The sequence below is a fragment of the Rhipicephalus microplus genome, chromosome 3 (assembly GCF_043290135.1).
Source record: "Rhipicephalus microplus isolate Deutch F79 chromosome 3, USDA_Rmic, whole genome shotgun sequence".
Classification (NCBI taxonomy): domain Eukaryota; kingdom Metazoa; phylum Arthropoda; class Arachnida; order Ixodida; family Ixodidae; genus Rhipicephalus; species Rhipicephalus microplus.
The window spans coordinates 45,919,487-45,938,288 of NC_134702.1; the positions used below are offsets into that span (position 1 = coordinate 45,919,487).

Consider the following 18,802-nt stretch of genomic DNA (forward strand, 5'->3'; position numbering starts at 1 on the left):
AGTGGCTTCGAGTTCCCATGTCAACATGCCTTGACTTCATGACCTAGTTATTGTTATTAATTAGATTTTTCATGTGTGGGCTGTTATGACAAGGTAAATGTTAATTGAATTTTGTCTTCAGCTGTATCTGAATGCAGTGTAGTTCTTGACCAATAAAACATTTAGTAAACATGTACACATAACTTGAGATTCACACCTTGACAGCTGGGAATATGAATTAACACTCCTGCACAATTTTTGTGTTGACTTGCTTGCTTTCATCAACGTGCTCTCCTTCTGAGTGCCCCCTCCCCATTTCGTCTTCACTTTTACTGTCAAACATTCGGAGGAGAATGGTAACGATGCCATGCTTGTTTATATGGAGACGTAGGAAAATAAATGGATACGTTTGGAACGGCAGCAGATTTCAGCTTAATATTGATATCTGCTACATTTGCCTCTTTATCTATTTTTGTGCTATTTTGGAATGCAGGACAACACTTTCTTCACCTCACTCTGGCGACATGACGGAATGTGATGTTATAATCTACTCGGACAAGTTATAAGTGGGAATTCCACAAATGTTGATGACAAAGGCCCAAACACCCTGCTACAGATTGTTGCATGGCTTAGTGCGAACACTGACAATGCAAAGAAAAGTGGTGCTGAACTTTACTGGCAGCAAATTGAGGCACATATAAGTGGAGACTCGCGTACGAAATGAATTGCACCTTGCATAAAGTTGCGTGTATATTGCCAATCACAACTAATATCTGTTGAATAATGCCTAAAAGAATGTCAATGATGGATGGAGCTTGAACTGGGTTTTGGGCTTGGAACTGCTGGGCTGACAAATCAAAGAATGACTGACAGTGCAATGAGCAGTTATACTTGAAAAAGCTTCCCGAGGTGTGCCAACCAATGTCTTTAGCATGCATTTCCATGTCACCTCCAATCTTTCACATCCCTTATACTTTTCCAGCCTTATATTCAGAAATAGCACTTTTTATTATTACAGAAGCTCAATTTACTAATACGGCCCATTTAGTATTTTTTTTTTCTCGAATGTCCCATTTAACAATATTTTTCATGTATCCACTGATGAGTGTTTCTGGTCAAAAGAACCAACTCGAATAAGTTACAAAACATGTACTGCTGTGTTAGTGTCCTCAATTACAATGAGGTTTGAGCAGTTTGGTGTGCTGGCAGTATTTGCCATTACACGTTTATCAAACGAGATGCACAACTGAATCTTCACTTTTATCTCGTGGCAAAACAGGCTCACTTCAGAAATGCATTGATCCTTTTTGAAGATGAGAACCTAGCTGTAATACCTGTAAGTCTTGGTGACATTGAGTTAGGCAGCGGTTGCTTTCTTTGAAGGAAAGGAAAAAAAAAAATGTCTGTGGAACCGTCATCAGTAAATTTGTTTGTAGCAGGCAGGTGTGAAATGATTAGCTTATTTGCTAGCTATGTGGTGTCCCAGATAACTGACTTTAACGTTAGCGATTTCGTGCGAATTGTAAATTGCTTTTGACACATATTTCTCTTTTTCCCCTTCTTTCTTTCTACTGGAACAAACAGGACTGGCTACAGGTGTGACAGGTTGCAGTAGCACGTATTTTTTTTTCATCTATGTTGCTGCTCATGATCTTGCATGCATGTGCATGTGCTGTAGGTAGTGGAAGCAGGTAGTGTGCGTTCTTTTTTAAAAAATAGTTAGATGCACTGTTAGGTGCATGTGTTGAGTCTACTCTAGAACACTTAAGTTACCTTTTTTTAAATCTAGTGATATGCTGAAAAAGTAAAAAAAAGATGCCTGTGAAGAAATGTACGCATTACACGAAAAAAAAAATGAAAGTTATTGAACTTAATCTTTTAATAGAGATGCAGTGAATATAATGTTTACATGTATGATGTTCACCGTTCAGAATTTTCTCCGGGAGAAAATTTTGAACTGAGAAGGTGCCAATAGCAATATTCCTCTCTCTCTTTTTGTTTTCTTTTTGTTCTTTTCTTTCTACAATGTGGTTATGCAACTCTAAGGGAATTCAGGTTGTAGAAAATCGCACGTTGTTAGATGTGTTCCTCAATGTCGTTTTTCAGCCAAGCAACCCTTCTCTGTTCGTGTCTAACACGTTAATCTGTGAAATATTCTAAGGTGAACCACTTTTTAAAATATCACATTTATACTGCAGTCCTACTGGGAGAATTGAAGAACGTAATGTTACACTGGATAGATTTTCGGTGCCCTGTTTTTTTTGTCAGTTTGTAGAATGCAGTTCTATGAGTTTGATGCTGTCATGCGTACCTAATAAAAGAGCACGTCCTAACATTCTAAACTTTTTTTAAGTTAGGGAGATTTTATTAGCGTGCTGTTCGGGTAGGAAACTTGGCATAGAATTTGGCAGAAGTGGTTTGCTGTACGCTGCATCATAAGCAAACGAAGCTATGCACCCCCTGGCAGGCATTTGAACCTCAGCCCTGGCGTGATGTGTGCAGTTTGCGGTTTGCTAACTGAAATGTATGCTAGAGCATTGAAGTCTTGCGTAGTCGCCGAGTGGCCGTTAGAGTAACATTTGTCAGATTGCATCAGGAGTTTTGCACGCGGTACATTCGAGCATGCTTGCGTCAATGTTTGCATGCTTAATTCTGCAGCTTGCTTATGTTACTGGCTGTTTCTTTCAGGCATCTACGATGCTCGAACACGTGTGTTCATCTTTTATGTTGCCTGGAGGCTTAGGGTGTCCCAGTCACTTGTCGAGATGTACGAAGAGTCGGTTGTCGAAATGCTGTCTCAGGAAGTCCACGAACAGTCAGAGTGAGGCTTGATTTTGTTTTATTGTGTATGTGACATAGCTTTTCAGTTCCACATTTGGTGTTCTTTTCCTCGCACTTTTCACCTTTTCATTACAAGTTATATTATATCATATTTATACAATTGTAGGTTGTACTACTTTATTAAAAGTTGAAACTCAAATTTTGGGGAGGGGGGAAAGGAGGGTTCAACTTACAGTAGAAAATGAAACTAGTGCCACTTGTAACGGTGGAAAAAATTAGAATTGGGCACCCTGTGCTGAGGTTACAACATTGTTTGCTTTTCAGTTGTGCTTGTAGCACATAATTATTGCACGCTTGTTTAAAAAAAATGTTCTTTTGCAATTATTATCGAGCCGTTGTTCAACGTCAGGAGTGCTGCTGCTGGTTGGAAGTGTGGCTCTTCCATTGAAAATCAACGATCTCTTCCTGCGCACTGTTTTTGAACTGTTGGTAATTGATGTACTAAATGAATTTCTTTGGTAAAATGTCCAATTTTTTTTAAATGTACAGTTTTTGGGGAATCAATGTATATTCAAGTTATATCTGTAAACACACAAATTAATGGACAAACGTATGCAAACATTTATTACACGGTTCTCTCAAATTACTTTTTGTGGGCTCATCTGTTTCAGAGAGGAGCGAAAGGAAATCGCCAAACGTCAGCGCAACAAAAAGCTCAAGCGCTTCCTTATGATTGGTCTTGCCACTGTTGGAGGAGGTGCTGTCATTGGTCAGTACTATCATTCATTACCCACAGGGCTTCATTTTCACAGCCTTTCAAATGAGAAGAGTTTTACATCACTCCCGCATCCTCAGGTCACATTTCTTTACAAATTTTGAGTTAGGATTGTAGCAATGTAGTTTAACAAGCATGATATACAACACACACGTCTTTGTGAGGTCTTGCCGCGCAGAACAAAAGTTCAAAACATTTTACATCATTGTCTCTGCATGCTGAACTTATGCCCCTGCAGTGGCATTTTGCGTTTTGGAGCTGGACGTGACAATGTCTATTGTATGATCTGTATAGAAATCTTGCATAGTCTAATATTAGTGATGACGCCTGTATGAGCCAGCCGTGGTAGAAATATGAAACAGCTCTCTCAACTGCCATGCTGTGTGTCTCTTCTTTCTTTTGTCTTAAACGTAAACATTTTGACAGCAATCTGTTTTGTGTTTAAAAAAGCGCTGTTTTATATTTTTAACATTAAACCTCACCAACCCAGCTATTTGCCTGTCTTCGTGAGCCAACAGTTGATAAACTTGCGTGAAGGAGGAATCGAGTGCCTGAAGAGTTCTCACCTCTCGCTTAAACCACCACGCAAGCCGGATTGTTAGGTATCGCCTTTTGCCAGAGCATGCCCGGATAAGTTTCTGTGTCTACTGTCTTTTCAGTCGCTGTGCATCTTTTAGGGATTAGCCAGTGTTCTTGTTGTCTTCTATTTTGAGTCTGCATTTACACACCCTCTCTCTTTAACATGAATAACTACCAACTATCTCGGCTATCTGTTAGTCCAAAAAAATACACCCTGCATAAGAGCATGTGGTGATTGAACCCTGTCATAGTTGCAACATGTGACCTGAAAAATGCGATCTCATCGTCTCATGCACTGGCAATCACCTCTTTTTTTTTTTTAACTTTAAGGAGGCCCTGCATCACTTTTTGAGCATAGTCAGAAAACGCTGCCGATCGGTAGTAGAGGCTCCCGACAACATGCGAGCCAAATATTATAGCCCAGCACGTGGCCTGGAATTCACAATAAATTATCAAAGTCAGCTAAAAATGGCTTTCTCTTCTCTCGGCAAATGACAGAAGGCGCTCAAAAATCACTCGTAGAAAGCCCATTTATCAGCCATTGGCTTATTTGAACATGGCGCGCTCGGTCGTTAGAGACATCGTGTCGCGGGAATCTCGCCGTCGACGTCGGCCTGTTGGTTGTGAGCGAAATATTATCCGTGAGTGAAAAAGCAAGTTACAGAGATCGCCCAAAAAAGCCGCTACTTGTCCACGCGCGCGCGCACGCGGGATCACAGTGAGAAAGTTGCGCATTCGAATAAAAAAAAAAAGTGCTAAAGGTCACGAGGCGCAGTATTTTCTTTGCCCCTGCCACCCCTTCCTGCTTAGCTTCCAGCGCTTTCGTCAGGACGAGAGAAGAGAGTGCAATTGCAGCATGCGACAAATCTTTGTAACTCCGCTCGCACTCAATGGATTCTTAAAATTTTTGTGACATAGAATTCGTAAGGCAATAAGCTCTTCCAGTGAATGCATTCCATGGTTACTTCAAAAAGTGTTTCAGGGCCCCTTTAACTAACATTGACCTTTTCAGGCCCAAGTTATTTCTGTTCCATGTAAGTAACCGGTTCTGCCAGCTCTTGATCCACATGATGATGGTAATAGTTTGAAAAATTGAAAACATTTCTATCAAAAGTAATTTGTGGCCTAATAAGTTATACTCAATAAATATTTATTATTTCAATTCTTTTTCATTAAATTGCTATTTCAAAATTTATTTTGATGGCTTATATAATATTCAACAGCCGGAGTTCAAAATTTTGATACAAGACTAAAATGAGTGCCCCACTTCTGCACGGTAAAAGAAGCAGCTACGTTGGCATAATATGCAGAGCAGGTGCTAAATATGCGCTCTATTGGACAAGCAACGTTTTCTTTTCACCTGGTGGCTGCTGACGGACATACGAAAACGCTGGTTTGGAATTGCTGGGCCGGGGAGGGTTTGCTACTACTCTCAAATATTCGTATCTTTGATCAAATGGGCCCAGCAGAGTGGCATCATAGCTGCTACCCATTTCATTTGAACTTGCAGGCCTGACAGGGGGTCTAGCAGCACCACTGGTAGCTGCTGGTGCCGGGGCTATCATAGGGGGCGCTGGGGCAGCTGCCTTGGGTTCTGCCACCGGCATTGCAGTCATAGGTTCACTCATTGGGATTGCCGGAGCTGGACTCACAGGTGAGAGCCAATCAATGCCGACTTCACATTGCAGTGTTGCATAACGAATAGTCCTTCGCACGTATTTTGATGTTGGCCCCGAATGCAGAGATGCCCAAAAATGCATCGTTATCAGCTCAAGGAGCGAAAATAGCTGGGCAAATATACCCGTGACAGCACTTCTGTCAAAATTTGTCTGGTGCTTTTGAAAGCGTTTGGCTACCGAGCGGGTTTACATTAATTGTATGTGGCACTTGCGAAATGAATGCACTATAGTCAATTCAGATGATATCAAACCAAGGTAAATGAACTTACCCTTTCTACCGAGCGATTTTTAAACACAACAGTGCTGTAGCATTAGCCCATACAAAAATGTACGGCTACATCCAACAAAAATAGCCAGGACAGTTCATACATTGAACCTCGACCAGCACAAAATGCTCCGAGAAGTTTGCCTTATCTCGTGAAAAGTTTCTTTCCTGCGTGCATTGAGGAGCGCGAGCAGTGTGATCAGGAGGGCACTGCTGGGAGAGAGTAGAAAACACCACTTGCCACCATGTGGTTTCTCCCATGATCAATTATCCTCGCATAAGGCTGCTGTCCACTTCTCAGCTCCCACTGGCTGCTCTAAAATGAAAGGACCTGCTGGTCTCCGCAAAGTAGGCAATAATCAATAATACCGAATGCAGAAAAACTAAGTCTGACAAAGCTGCTGTGCCAGACATACCGAGAAGCTTGCTGAGTGCAGTATTGAAATCTAGGCTTACTCGAATAGTGAACTTTAGGTTCGAAGCGAATCTGAAGCGAATGATGATTTTGGTCGAATAATTTCAAATCGAATTAGTATAGTATATATATCGCATATTATAAAGAAAAATGAGCATATTTGTCATGACATAACTAACCTGCACAATATTTAGAAAAAAATTGAAACGAGGCCTGTGCAAATGCCATTTTCTTGCATCAAAGGAAATGGCAGCAACTTTGTAGCAGGATTCGACTTTCGGTAGAATGCAAGTGATGGCTTGTAAAGTATGCCACTTATTGAAATTTGCTCTACGTAGAGCATACAAGTCAGTATGATGAGCTTTTAAACTGAATAAATTAATCGATCTGAAGGTAACATCTTCATTCAACTTTGAAATGTGACTTTGCGGCAGGATTTCTTCTGGATATGTCTTTTCATAGTTTAGCACCATTCTATTGCAGTGAAACCACTTTTGTAGGGGGTTACTTGCGAATGGACATATATTTGGATAAATGCTTTCATTGCTCATCACCCCTTCACTGCAGTGAAACCACCTTTACAGGATGTTACTTGCAGATTATATGCATTTGTTTGTTTGTTTGTTTCAAATAAATCGAAATCATCAGTAATTTATATTCGATTTGAAGTAAATTTCAATGCTGGATCATTCGGTCAAATATTCAAAGCATTCCAATATTTTCACATACCTATCAAAATTCGTGAGCACTGTGTATTGATCTGGCTCGTGATTGAAATATGCATTACTTTTTGATGCCAGGATACAAGATGAAGAAGAGAGTTGGCGAAATCGAGGAGTTTGCTTTCGACACGCTGACTGAGGGCAAGGGGCTGCACATCACACTGGCCATTTCAGGATGGCTGTCTGACGAAGATCCAGGTGACATTCGAACTTTTCATGTTTGTTTATTCATTTCACAAAACACTTGAAACATCTTTCCTGGGCATTATGCCTATGACTGGCTATACTTCGCAATTAGCACAGTACACACCAAGACAGTGACTTACGAAAGAGACGTAGGGTGCAGAAATAAGCACAAGACGTGGGACGTGGAAACATTGAAGGGGTACTGACACAAAAATTTTGGTCTTGCGTTTTTTTTTTCTGCATTGTGTTTCTGGGAGCCTGATAATCATAACACGACACGTTTCCTGCAGCGCTGACATATAATTAATGGCAGGCCCGTTATTATCGACCAGTGTCCCTTTCGGTTTCAAAAACGACAAGCCACTAGGTGCAACTATTACCACCTAGGGGTTACAGCACTCGACCATGTCAGCACAGTGAACTGTGACACTTCTGCGCAATTCGTATTAAGAAGTTCTTTTCGAACAGAAAACGAGACAGCAATGTCATCAAACACAACTTTCAACTCGTGCGCCGTGGCCAAGGACTATTGAGCAGCTGCCTAGTACTAGCCTGCTGCAGCAAGCGCGACCGAAAAAAAAATGGTGGCTATGACGTCGTCATAACTTGCTGCAGCGTGGTCACGTCACGGAAGTAGAGGGTTATTAAGAGTCCCCTTTGAGGGTGTCAGTAGTGCCGCTCACGCAAACTTCAAAATTACTTTAAAATGCCTTCCAAGCTATATTCGCTGTTAATGTTTTGGAGATGATATAGGCATGTTCACGAGAATCTATTCCACAGGCTATCTCAGCCCTGAAATTTTGTGTCAGTACCCCTTTAAAGTTCAGGGGTGGAAACTTGCAACTCGATCACTCACTGTAGTAGATTGACATTGTTTTAGAGTTCTTGTATTGGCCGCATACATCACCGTCATAGCATGTGCGAGCACCATGTGATATGGTATACACACTCACAATATGTATTGTGCCTGTCTTACACCATAACAGCTATAAGGCATGCGTGCAAAGACTTGTACAAGTCATGTAAGTTAAGAAGGTGCCTGTGATTTTTATTTTCTGTAGTGTTCTGGTACACGGTCACGGAACTTGTGGCTTCATGCACCTCAGTAGATTTGCGTTGTTACCAATAAGCCAGAGGTTCTCTAGCATGTTGATCTCAGGGAACACGACGAAGCTCCATCAAGTGCCAGGGAACCCCTCCCTCTACCTTCTCGCTTTTATCCAAGCATTCTTCATTCGAGTCACGTTGCATCCTCATGCAATAAATTTAAAAACTAGCATAAATTAAAATTACATTCACTGTCGCGCAACAGAACTCGCTTTCCCGGCACCAACAAATGCGTGTGAGTAGTGGAGGTTCTCTGGATCGATCGCACGGTACGCCACCTGAGTGACTTGGTGAGTACAGAACCAGGAAAAGTTATGGTTGGCTCGTGGAACCTCGAGGAGGAGCTTGTGGAACCCCTAGGTTCTACGGAACCCACTTTGAAGAACCATGCTCTAAGTTAGTGGAGGGATGCTCATGAGCCGATATCTTCCTCAAGATTAAGGAAACAGATCCCTCTTGCTCGCTAATCCCCTGTTAAATCTCTTATAGGCAGCAAGGCATTTTATCGCAGCTGTGCTTGCCAAGGCTGGGCAAGGAATTTCTTCTCAGACACTGAGCTGATTGAGCCGAGCCGAGTGGCGTGTGTTGACTTAGGGAAACAGTTAAAGTGGTGGTCAAGAAATGTTCTTTCTGTCGTCCATTCTTCAGTGTTCCCGATGGAGGCAGAAATGTTGTAGGCCCGTGTACTCAGATTTGGATGCAGGTTAAAGAACCCCAGGTGGTCGAAATTTCTGGAGCCCTCCACTACGGCGGCTCTCATAATCATATGCTGGTTTTGGGGCGTTGAACCCCACATATCAATCAATCAATAAATCAATCAAATCTTCAATGTTTCACTAAGGGACACCCTTATATATCACTTCAGGGGTCTCTTCTTCTCAGAGAATTTGATGGGGTGTCATTCCAACAAGTCTATGATGTTATCATCATGTCAGACTTTTTCTTTCCAATGAGGTAGCAGATCTCTCTGTTGCATAATATGTTGAAATCTAGATCAGCGTAACCTTCTTGGGAAATACTAGAAAAGTATTTGTATATAGTCCAAATCTTGGTATGATCTGCACCAACAGTCACAACACTGTAAGGAACGTAAAATGCTGTTTATTTGTTCTGAATACTTTCATTCGAAGCTGCTCTCGATAGCTTTCTTGGTCTTTATTCTCTCTAAGTGTCATCCAGTGCATTCTTGTGGAATGTGTAAAGCTTTGAATTTGTTCCATGACCTATGTTGGCAGCACTCACAGCAGCCTGTGTTGAGTGCCTCTGAAGTGCGTAGGTCTCCACCAATGTCTTAAGATTTTACAAGCTAAGCTCGTTTGGAGTAAGGTGAATAAGAGCACAAGGTGGTAGGCTTGATTCCTCTCCGCTTCAGTCACATTGTAAGGGCAAACGAAACAATGTGTGTTATCATGCTTTTCATGTATGAACTCCTGGCAGTCAAAGTTAATCTGAAGCTCCCATTAAACAGTGTCTTTCATGACCTGGAGTGTTGCTTTGAGACGGGAAATCTTGTACATAAGGTTTTTGTAGATGGTAGACTCAATAAAATGCCGACACGTTCAATACATTGCAGGGGCTTTGAAGAGGCCGTGGCGAACGCTTATGAACTCGCGTGAGCAGTATGTGCTGCGATACGAGTCGTCCTACCTGCTGGAGCTCGGTCACGCCATCGACTACCTGTTCAGCTTCGCCGTTTCCATGGCAGCCCAGGAAGCCCTCAAGTATACCATCCTCTCAGGTTTGTTTTTGCCTTTACCATCATTCTCACAATCATCCGAACTATGCTCGCTGCAAGGCAATGCCTTCTCATGTTTCTCTAACAAACCCGGTCCTGTGCACGCTGCGTCCATGTTGTCCCCATAAACTTCTTAAATCTGCCCACTTAATCTGCCTTCCTTCGAATCCAGTGTCGTGCTTTCCTTGTGCCTAAATTTTTATTCTCTCCTTGCAAGGCTTGTAAAGAGGGCTTACGAAAACGACGGTCTTGTACACGATGTCAAGTGTAAGTGTTCTACCTAGTTTTCTTTCTTTATGGGGGACGCGGGTCTTAGAAAAGTAAAAAATGGCCAAAAAATGGATTTTGAGAAAAACGCATTTTTCGTATCCTTGAACCTATAAGCACCTCTCCTCAAATTATTAACGCTAAAATCGATAAAAAAATAGGTTAAAATCTATTTTCAAACCATCACGGGAGTCGCAAAACAACCCGCAAAACAGAAAATTTGTTCGAACTTCCCCCGCGCGCCGCCAGCGAAGCAGCCGGCGGATCGGCGCCATCTTGAGCTTGTTTTGAAGCTGGTTAATTTGTGCGCGTTTTGCGGGCTCTCAAAATGGCGTAGCTTCAACACGACTGCCCTCCCCCGTTTTGCGAAGCCGTCTGCCGAACCGCTGATTGGCTAGAGCGCGCGCGCGCCGGCGAGCCCCCCCGTCTCGCGCTTACCATTGGCGGGCGCGGCGGCGCGGCCACGGTTGCTCGCTCTTTTTTTTTTGTTTGGTTTTGCTCCGTCGGCGCCTGCTCTCATGCGTGTTATCTCGTCTGCTACCCGCTCGTGTACCGACGTCGCCGACGTATACGTCTTTCTGAATTTCGCCGGCATGGCTTGGGAAGCTCACCTGAAGAAGAACACTCATCAAGCTTTCGGCAGGAAACGAAAGCGAGCGTGGAATGCGCGGCAGAAGGGAGCGGCCTGCGCGCCGCCGAGAACGCCGGAGATGGCCGAGGCAGCGCATTCTGACGACAACGGGCTGTCGAAACTGCCTGTTATTGCGGAGGCAGCACATTCAGACGACGACTCGCTGGCGCAAGTGCCTGTTGTTGCCGAGGCAGCACATTCAGATGACGATTCGCTGGCGCGAATGCCTGCCGAAGCGGTGCACTCTATTCGGCCCAGCTGCAGCACTTCGTCAGATCATCACGTCAGCGGATCGTCATCCGGCACTACTGGAACCATTCAAGGTCGTGTCGACACGACGTTTTACTCTGCTTCACAAATCTTCACTTTACTCGGCTTCACAAATCGCGGAGGGAGCACCTGCAGAGCAGTTCAACAAAGGCAACACTTGCAAAGCGACATAAGCCTGCAAGAGACACTGCATACAGCCCTGGCATACTGTAGAATTGTAAGGATGTCTGGGACAAAAATGTGTGTTTTACTTGAAATAGTGTTTTATGTATAAAAGGGCGATGTTTTTATATATAACATGTGTCTTCCTTTGGTTTTCAGTGCACTAGAACAGCCACAAAGTTGTAGACTGGGTTCCTTATACTGATTCCACGGCCAGTACACAGTTTTTAAATGAGCTGTGGCAAATATTTTGGGAAGGTGCATTGACACATTTGCTACAGCCATACTCACATAATGTAGAGCTATACAACGGTGCCATTTTTATTGCTCTAGCTTCACTTTAGCAAAAGTTACAGTTATTAGAAACTTTAAATGCGTTTTTCTCAGTTCGATGTTTTTGTGCACCACACTAAACCTTAGGGGTTTTTCTTATACGTTACTGTTGATTGAGAATGACAAACTTGGTATCATTTTATTTGTAATAACATTACCTATGGGGTGATGCTATTTTGATTACTCTAGAAGCATACTGTTAATTACAATTACGGATAGTAATGAGCGAAATTTGAACAGAATATCCATTGTAAGTGCTGGTCTGTTTTCTTATCTATATAATGCCTAAAAATTAATAAACATAGCATCACCCCATACAGAAAGCCCTCAGCATTGGGGCTATGCATTTATTTTTTGGATCTGGCTTGATTAGGTTGCCAAAAAGCCCCCAATGAAGTGCATAATTAATTAAATTACAGATGTTAATATCTTTTTATCCACTGAAGCTATTTTAGAAACAATTACATATTTGAAATCAGCATGAAAAACTGTCCAAGATGGTGAGGTTTAGTCAAGATTGAGCCAAAAACAGAAAAAAAAATTTTAAAGACCCATGTCCCCCCTTTAGTCGCCGGTAATGCTTGCCCCGCCGCGGGTGTCTAGTGACTAAGGTACTCGGCTGCTGACCCGCAGGTCGCGGGTTCGAATCCCGGCTGCGGCGGCTGCATTTCCAATGGAAGCGGAAATGTTGTAGGCCCGTGTGCTCAGATATGGGTGCACATTAAAGAACCCCTGCAGGTGGTCAAAATTGCCGGAGCCCTCCACTACGGCGTCTCTCATAATAATATGGTGGTTTTGGGACGTTAAACCCCACATATCAATCAATAAATCAAGCTGGCAATGCTCGCTTCAGAGTGGCTTGAAAGCTGGCCAAGTTTTAGCATGTTGCCGTTGCTCAAACGTATGTGTTGCAGGTCACACAGCTTGCATATGGCCGCTTTACTACAACTTTCGGACCATGTTCGTGTAATCATTGGTAACAGTGTACTACTGTAAGCATATTATTTTTGCTTTGTTAATTTTCACCCTGGATTTTAAACCTTCACGGTGCTATCAGAATTGTGGAAGGTAGAAAACCCGAGGCACTGGGCCGACAGAAGTGAAAATACGAAGCACGCATTTGAGTTGTGTTCTTACTGTCAGAGTATAATACTCAGCTCACACAAAAAGCCTGACCACTGTCAAGCCACTGATAGCTGCTTTATTTAATTCTCCTTAGACCGCTCTTAAATTCTGATCATCGCCACTTTAGTACAGTCGCTGACGGATTTATTGGACTCGAAAACTTCTGACTTGTTGGACATTTTGGACCTCACAAATGCACCGTCGAGGTTCCCATTGCACTAATGCATTTTTGCGCCCGATTTTTAAGACGAATATTTGTTACATAGTTGAATTTTCCAGACTAAATTGTTTGTTTTGAGTAGGCTTATGCGAATAGTGAATTTTAGGTTGGAAGTGAAGTCGAAGCAAATAGTGATTATGGTTGAATAATTTCGAATCGAATTCGAATGGTATGTATGACATACTAAAAAGAAGAAATATTTATCAAGACCTAACTAGCGTGCACAATATTTCTTTTGATTTGAAATAGGGACTCTATGCAAATGCCATTTTTTTTTTTCGTTCAAAGGAAGTCGAAACAACCTTGACTAGTAGTTTTGGTAGGATGCGAGTGACAACCTGTAAGATACTTTACGTTTTAAAATTTATTATACTTGGAGCATATAAGCCGTCATAACAAGCCTAATAAAATGAAGAATTGATTTGAGGGTAACATGTTCCTTTGCAACACTTTTTCAAGTAGCCATGAAGCTAGGAAACATGCTTGTTGCCTCGCAAATTTATCACAGCAAAATTTCTAGAATTAGTTCAGTACGAGCGGAGTTTCAAAAATGTATTGCCCGCTGCAATTGCATTCTCTGTTCTTGTCCCCACGAAATAGCTGGAAGTTAAGCAGGGAGGAATGGCATGGCAAAAGAAAATACGTCACGTGCACCTCGTGACCTTGAGCACCTCTTTTTTTTTTTCTTTGAATACGCGGATTTTCAGTGCGATTGGGCACATACTCGTGGACAAGCGCTGGCCTCCCGCAGCAGCCCCGGTAACGACGAGCGCGCCATGCTTGAATCGGCCAATGGCTGTAACCAGAGCCGTATATTCTTTCTTGCCTGTGACAAGTGATTTTTGAGCTTGTAGTGTCATTTGCCGAGGGAAGAAAGCAATTTCTAGCTTTGAAAATTTATTTTGAATTACAGGAACGTGCTGCGCTATATTTGCCTCGCGTGATCTATGTAGCCTCGACTACCGATCGGCAGCATTTTCTGACCGTGCTCAGTAAGTGTTGCAGGGCCCCTTTACATTTGAAGGGGGGCTTCGCGGCAAAGATAATTTTTAAATAGGTGTTTTCACGGTTCAGCATTTGCACATTGCAGTGAAACTACCTTTACAGGCGGTGACATGCAGATTAATATACACCTATTCGTTCATTGCGAATACTTCGAAAATATTCGATAATTTAAATTCGAATCAAAGCGAGTTTGAATACTCAACAATTCGTTTGAATATTCGAAGCATTCGAATATTTGTGCAAGCTTAGGTTTTAGCTATGCTGCTTGAGTTTGAAAGCCGCCTTATTGGTTTTTTTCTTATAATAACCAAGGAACATGCATCCCAAATACGAGAAAGGAAGAAGACAAGCCAGGATAAAAATGCTCAAGCAGATACTACAATGCATTAACAGCAATGAAGAAGATGCTAGATACACGGACACAGCGGCTTACCTTACAAATGACCGTTTTGCTATAAGCGGTATCGGCAAAAGCGGCTAAGAATTGAGAGCAGCATGCACACGTGCTAAGGACGCGAGTACAGTGGAAGAGCTGGGCATAGCCCTGGCCATCGTTACATGCAAGAAGACGCGGGTTACCCGGATAACAGATTTGCAAGAAACGTGCAGAAGATACATGAACGGAAGAATTAGAAAGGCAGCACTACATGTCTTAAAAAGTACCGGGATAGACAAAACAACTATCTTTTAGAGACCGGGACATGAGTCTGTCGTGGGGAACTGGGCTGCGCACACCACGGCTCGAGATCATGCACGCTGAGCCATCTCCGACACGCAGAAAACATCATGCACCGATGGCTGTCACGACGAGCATGAGCGCATACCGAAGAAGTACGCAGACATATTGGCACACTACAGAAAGCAGAGGAAGTGGTACCCGCCGGGGCACAAGAGTCTGAGTATGAAACAAGCAGTGATATGGAGAAGACCACAAGCCGGAACTTACCCGCACGGAACGTTGATGCACGCAATGTATCCAGGGACCTTCAGGCGGGACTGCAAGTTTTGTCCGACACGCGCAACACTCTGTGCCACATGGTGTTAGAGTGTCGCAACAATCCGGACATACCACCGTCATCACCGCCAAGTGCAAACGAAAATAAAAAAACAGATCCAGAGGAAGTATTTGAAAACCAGTGGGAGGCTTTGCTAGTGATGCACTGCCTTGACAACCAACTACGATTGGTGAACCGGGCTCGAGCGGCACCAGCGAGCCATGGCTACCTGGTCTGAGGAGGCCACCCACCTTAGGGCTGGGCTGATGTACAAAGAGCCTGGTCCAAATAAAGTTCACTTCATTGATTAGCTTGGTCGAGTTTGGCTTGCAATGGCTAGTTGTGTGGCCTTCAAGATTGGAAGCGTGCACAATCTTTCAGTTTTGGAGGCCATGTCTGATTTTCCTTGGCTACCAATACTTTTCTCTTTCAGTCAGCTTTATCATCATAATTAATATGCCAGTAGGTTTTCATTTTATGGGCGTTTGCTTTTATGGTCGTCATTGCGCACGGGGTCGTGTTAGTGGTGTGCTCCAAGTGTGTTTCAGTTGTTGTGCGCATCACATGCTGCTGTTCGCGGTTGCTCAGTAGCACTTCGTGGTTACGGTGCTCGACTGCTGAGCTGGAACAAGCTCATTGGATCGTGGCCGAAGTGGTAACGTTTTGATGGTCGAAAAATCCTGGAGGCTCACGTACTGTGCGATTTCGGCACAGGCAAAGGAAGGCCAGGCCAGACCGTGTTGTTAATTCTCACCAGCATTAAGTTTTGTTTAATCAGCATTAATTTAATCAGCATTAAGTTTTGTTTGCTTGGTTCCATGGAGCCACCAACTTAGCCATCCGCAATGGCCGGCAGCAGCGATTTCCAAGGCGCTTGCCAACGATGTTACTGTAGCCCAAATAGAACCAAGTTTGCTTTTTTCCTAGAGCAGCATAAAGCATGGCATTATTGGAGTTTTCTTTAGGCTCTTCTAATCTAAATAAACTTCATTTTCACGACTTGATCATTTTATTGGGCTGTTCAATTTTTCGGACTATTCGCAGTTCTTGCCCGGTCTGGAAAATTGGTTGGCAACTGTATTTGAAATGTTTGATTAGTCGTGTAACAACTGGTCGATTGCTGCCTGTGCTGTGCTATCTCGTAAGCTTGTAAATATTAGGTGATGAATCTTGTGCACAAAGACATCAGACTCGGGCTACTCTTAAAATATAAATATTGAGAATGTTACTGAAAAAAAAAAAAGATCGAGACAAGAAAAAAATGAGGTGCCACAGTATGTGTGGATATGACTATTCTTGAGCGAGTAGTGAGTGTTGCTGTAGCCAACGTTTCTACATGTGGTCCAAGGGAGCATATGCTTACCTTAGTGCTCATATTTCATGTACGGTCCTGCTCATTATGAGTCTCAGCATGGTGGTCGGGGTTGAAGCAGCTGCAGGCCTGAACAGGGGCACCTGCAAACAATAAATTGGTTTATACAATACCTAGAACGGAAACAGTTTTTACTTCAGTAAATTTTGCTATTTTGGCACACCTTTGCAGCGTTGGCACGACTTCGAGTGTAGACAACATGTTCTGACTCGTATTGGGTGCGACTGCACATGTGCAAAGGGAGGCAGTTGTTGCCCTAATGAGGAATGCAGCACCACTTGTCGATGTGTTAGCTCGAGTGATGCCCACCATACGAGGGTTTTTCATCTCTTCAAGCTTCCATCTTTTCTTGAACATCTGCCCCAGTGCGTTGTAGTTTTGAATGTTTCTTCTCTTTCTGCATATAATGGTGAGATATTTGATGTGGTGTAAAACCTAAAACACTGCCTGCCGTACGCAACAGGTCTGATCACGGCCATCACATGGCCTGCCACCTTGGTCATGGTGGCCGGCGTCATCGACAACCCTTGGGGCGTGTGCAATAGGAGGTCTGCCGAAGTGGGCAGGCACCTGGCCGAGATCCTCCTGGCACGACAACAGGTGAGGGCATTCGATGCCTCCTCCGTCTTGAAGTGTCATTATACCATCATTTGTTTTATAAATTGACTTGGGAAATTTGAGCTTCAAAGTGAAGTAATCTGGGAGAATGATTTTGGATCGAATAGATCAGACGGTATGTATCACATAGTAGAAAAGGAAGTTTGAATTTTTGTCATGACCCAAGTAGCTTGCACAGTATATTTGACAATTCGATTAGGTGTGTGTGAACGTCACAGTTTTGGTTCAAAGTAAAGTGGAAGCAACTTTGAATTGTAAAAAAGTAGGAGTTATGAGTTTATGTTACATTTAAAATTTGCTAAATTTAGCACCTATAAGCTCGTCTAACATACTTTTATACTAAAAAGAAAAATTATTAATCGAGGTGCTGGTTTGTGCAACATTGAAGTCTGGCTTCCCAGAAGTGCGAATTTATGCTCAAAAGGTGGTTCTGTGGCGCAGCAGCCACTCGCTGCAGTGAAACCTCCTCTACAGGGCAATACTTTCAAATATGCGTTGGCTCATTCATTTCAACAACATTTTGAGTAACGTAAATATGTGTGGAAACTATTTCAAGTGCTGTCGTATTCATTCGAATATTTCCTCCATCCCTAAAATTGACAAAGTCATTTGATTTGTTCATGGGATGCATCAGGAACTTATTGCGAAACAAAAAACCAGAGTACAGCACTTCGACATGAGCAGGTGACAAGACATATGCCAAACCCAGTTTGGTCTTTCGTACAGTTTTTGCGCTCTCTCTTAGTGAATTGCAACCTTATGATTTTTTTTTTCATTTTTTTAGGAGCCAACAGTGCTGCAGCCAAATTCATGACATTACATCGACGATCATAGCTGGTACACACATCCATGAACATAGTCATGCTGATACCTCCCCATCAAATTTTGTACAGCAGGTTCGATCTAGCACTTGCAAAACTGGTTCAGTATACAAAGTTGGATCGTTGTCTAAGGCAGTGGTCTCGAAGTCTCGTCAGCTACCGGCAGCAACAGTGAAATTTAGTCCCACAAAGGGCCCATGACAGTCAAAAGAAGGAAGCAAAAGGCGGGGGGGGGGGGGGGGGGTTTGAATATGAACTAAATGAAGGCCAATGTTGTCATTCGAAATAAGGTGTTCCTGATATCTCGTTTATGTATAGTTTATTCAAACGATTTGACGTTAGGGTTCAAGAGACATATTTATGTCGATCTCCACAATGCACGAAATCCGGACAGAAGTGAAGAGTTCTTTGTTATGTTTCAACGCAAAGTGACCGCATGGAGTGCCTTACGAAAAACAAAAATAAATGCTTGAGACCAGTTGCGTCTGTAGAGCTTACCTGAATAAAGCGTTAGTACTTAGAATAAGCAAGAAAATTATGCTAGCACCATTTAGCAGTGTCAAAAACACGGTTTTGGGATGTCAAACCTCAAATTTTATTAGTGTTATAAGCAGCTAGCCACAAAGCCATAAAAAATACGAGACGAAGACTGTCATGTGCGGGCTGCAGGCCGCTTGCAAAAGGTCGACAGGCCGCCTGCGGTCGGCTGGCTACGTGTTTGAGACCCCTGGTCTCGAGTATTAGTATTTATATTGAGAAA

The 18,802-nt window shown here is 42.9% G+C and overlaps 1 protein-coding gene across 3 annotated transcripts in view; it reads left to right on the top strand.

Moving 5' to 3' along the window:
• LOC119175535 (transmembrane and coiled-coil domain-containing protein 4) overlaps positions 1-18,802 on the top strand; it is a 52,489-nt gene that overhangs the window by 11,511 nt on the left and 22,176 nt on the right. For all 3 annotated transcript variants that reach the window (XM_075889404.1, XM_075889405.1, XM_037426454.2), the window contains 6 exons: positions 2,668-2,800; positions 3,432-3,529; positions 5,625-5,768; positions 7,274-7,393; positions 10,062-10,226; positions 17,067-17,203. In XM_075889404.1, coding sequence (XP_075745519.1) covers positions 2,668-2,800; positions 3,432-3,529; positions 5,625-5,768; positions 7,274-7,393; positions 10,062-10,226; positions 17,067-17,203 — 797 coding nt within the window. The remainder of the gene's footprint in view (positions 1-2,667; positions 2,801-3,431; positions 3,530-5,624; positions 5,769-7,273; positions 7,394-10,061; positions 10,227-17,066; positions 17,204-18,802) is intronic.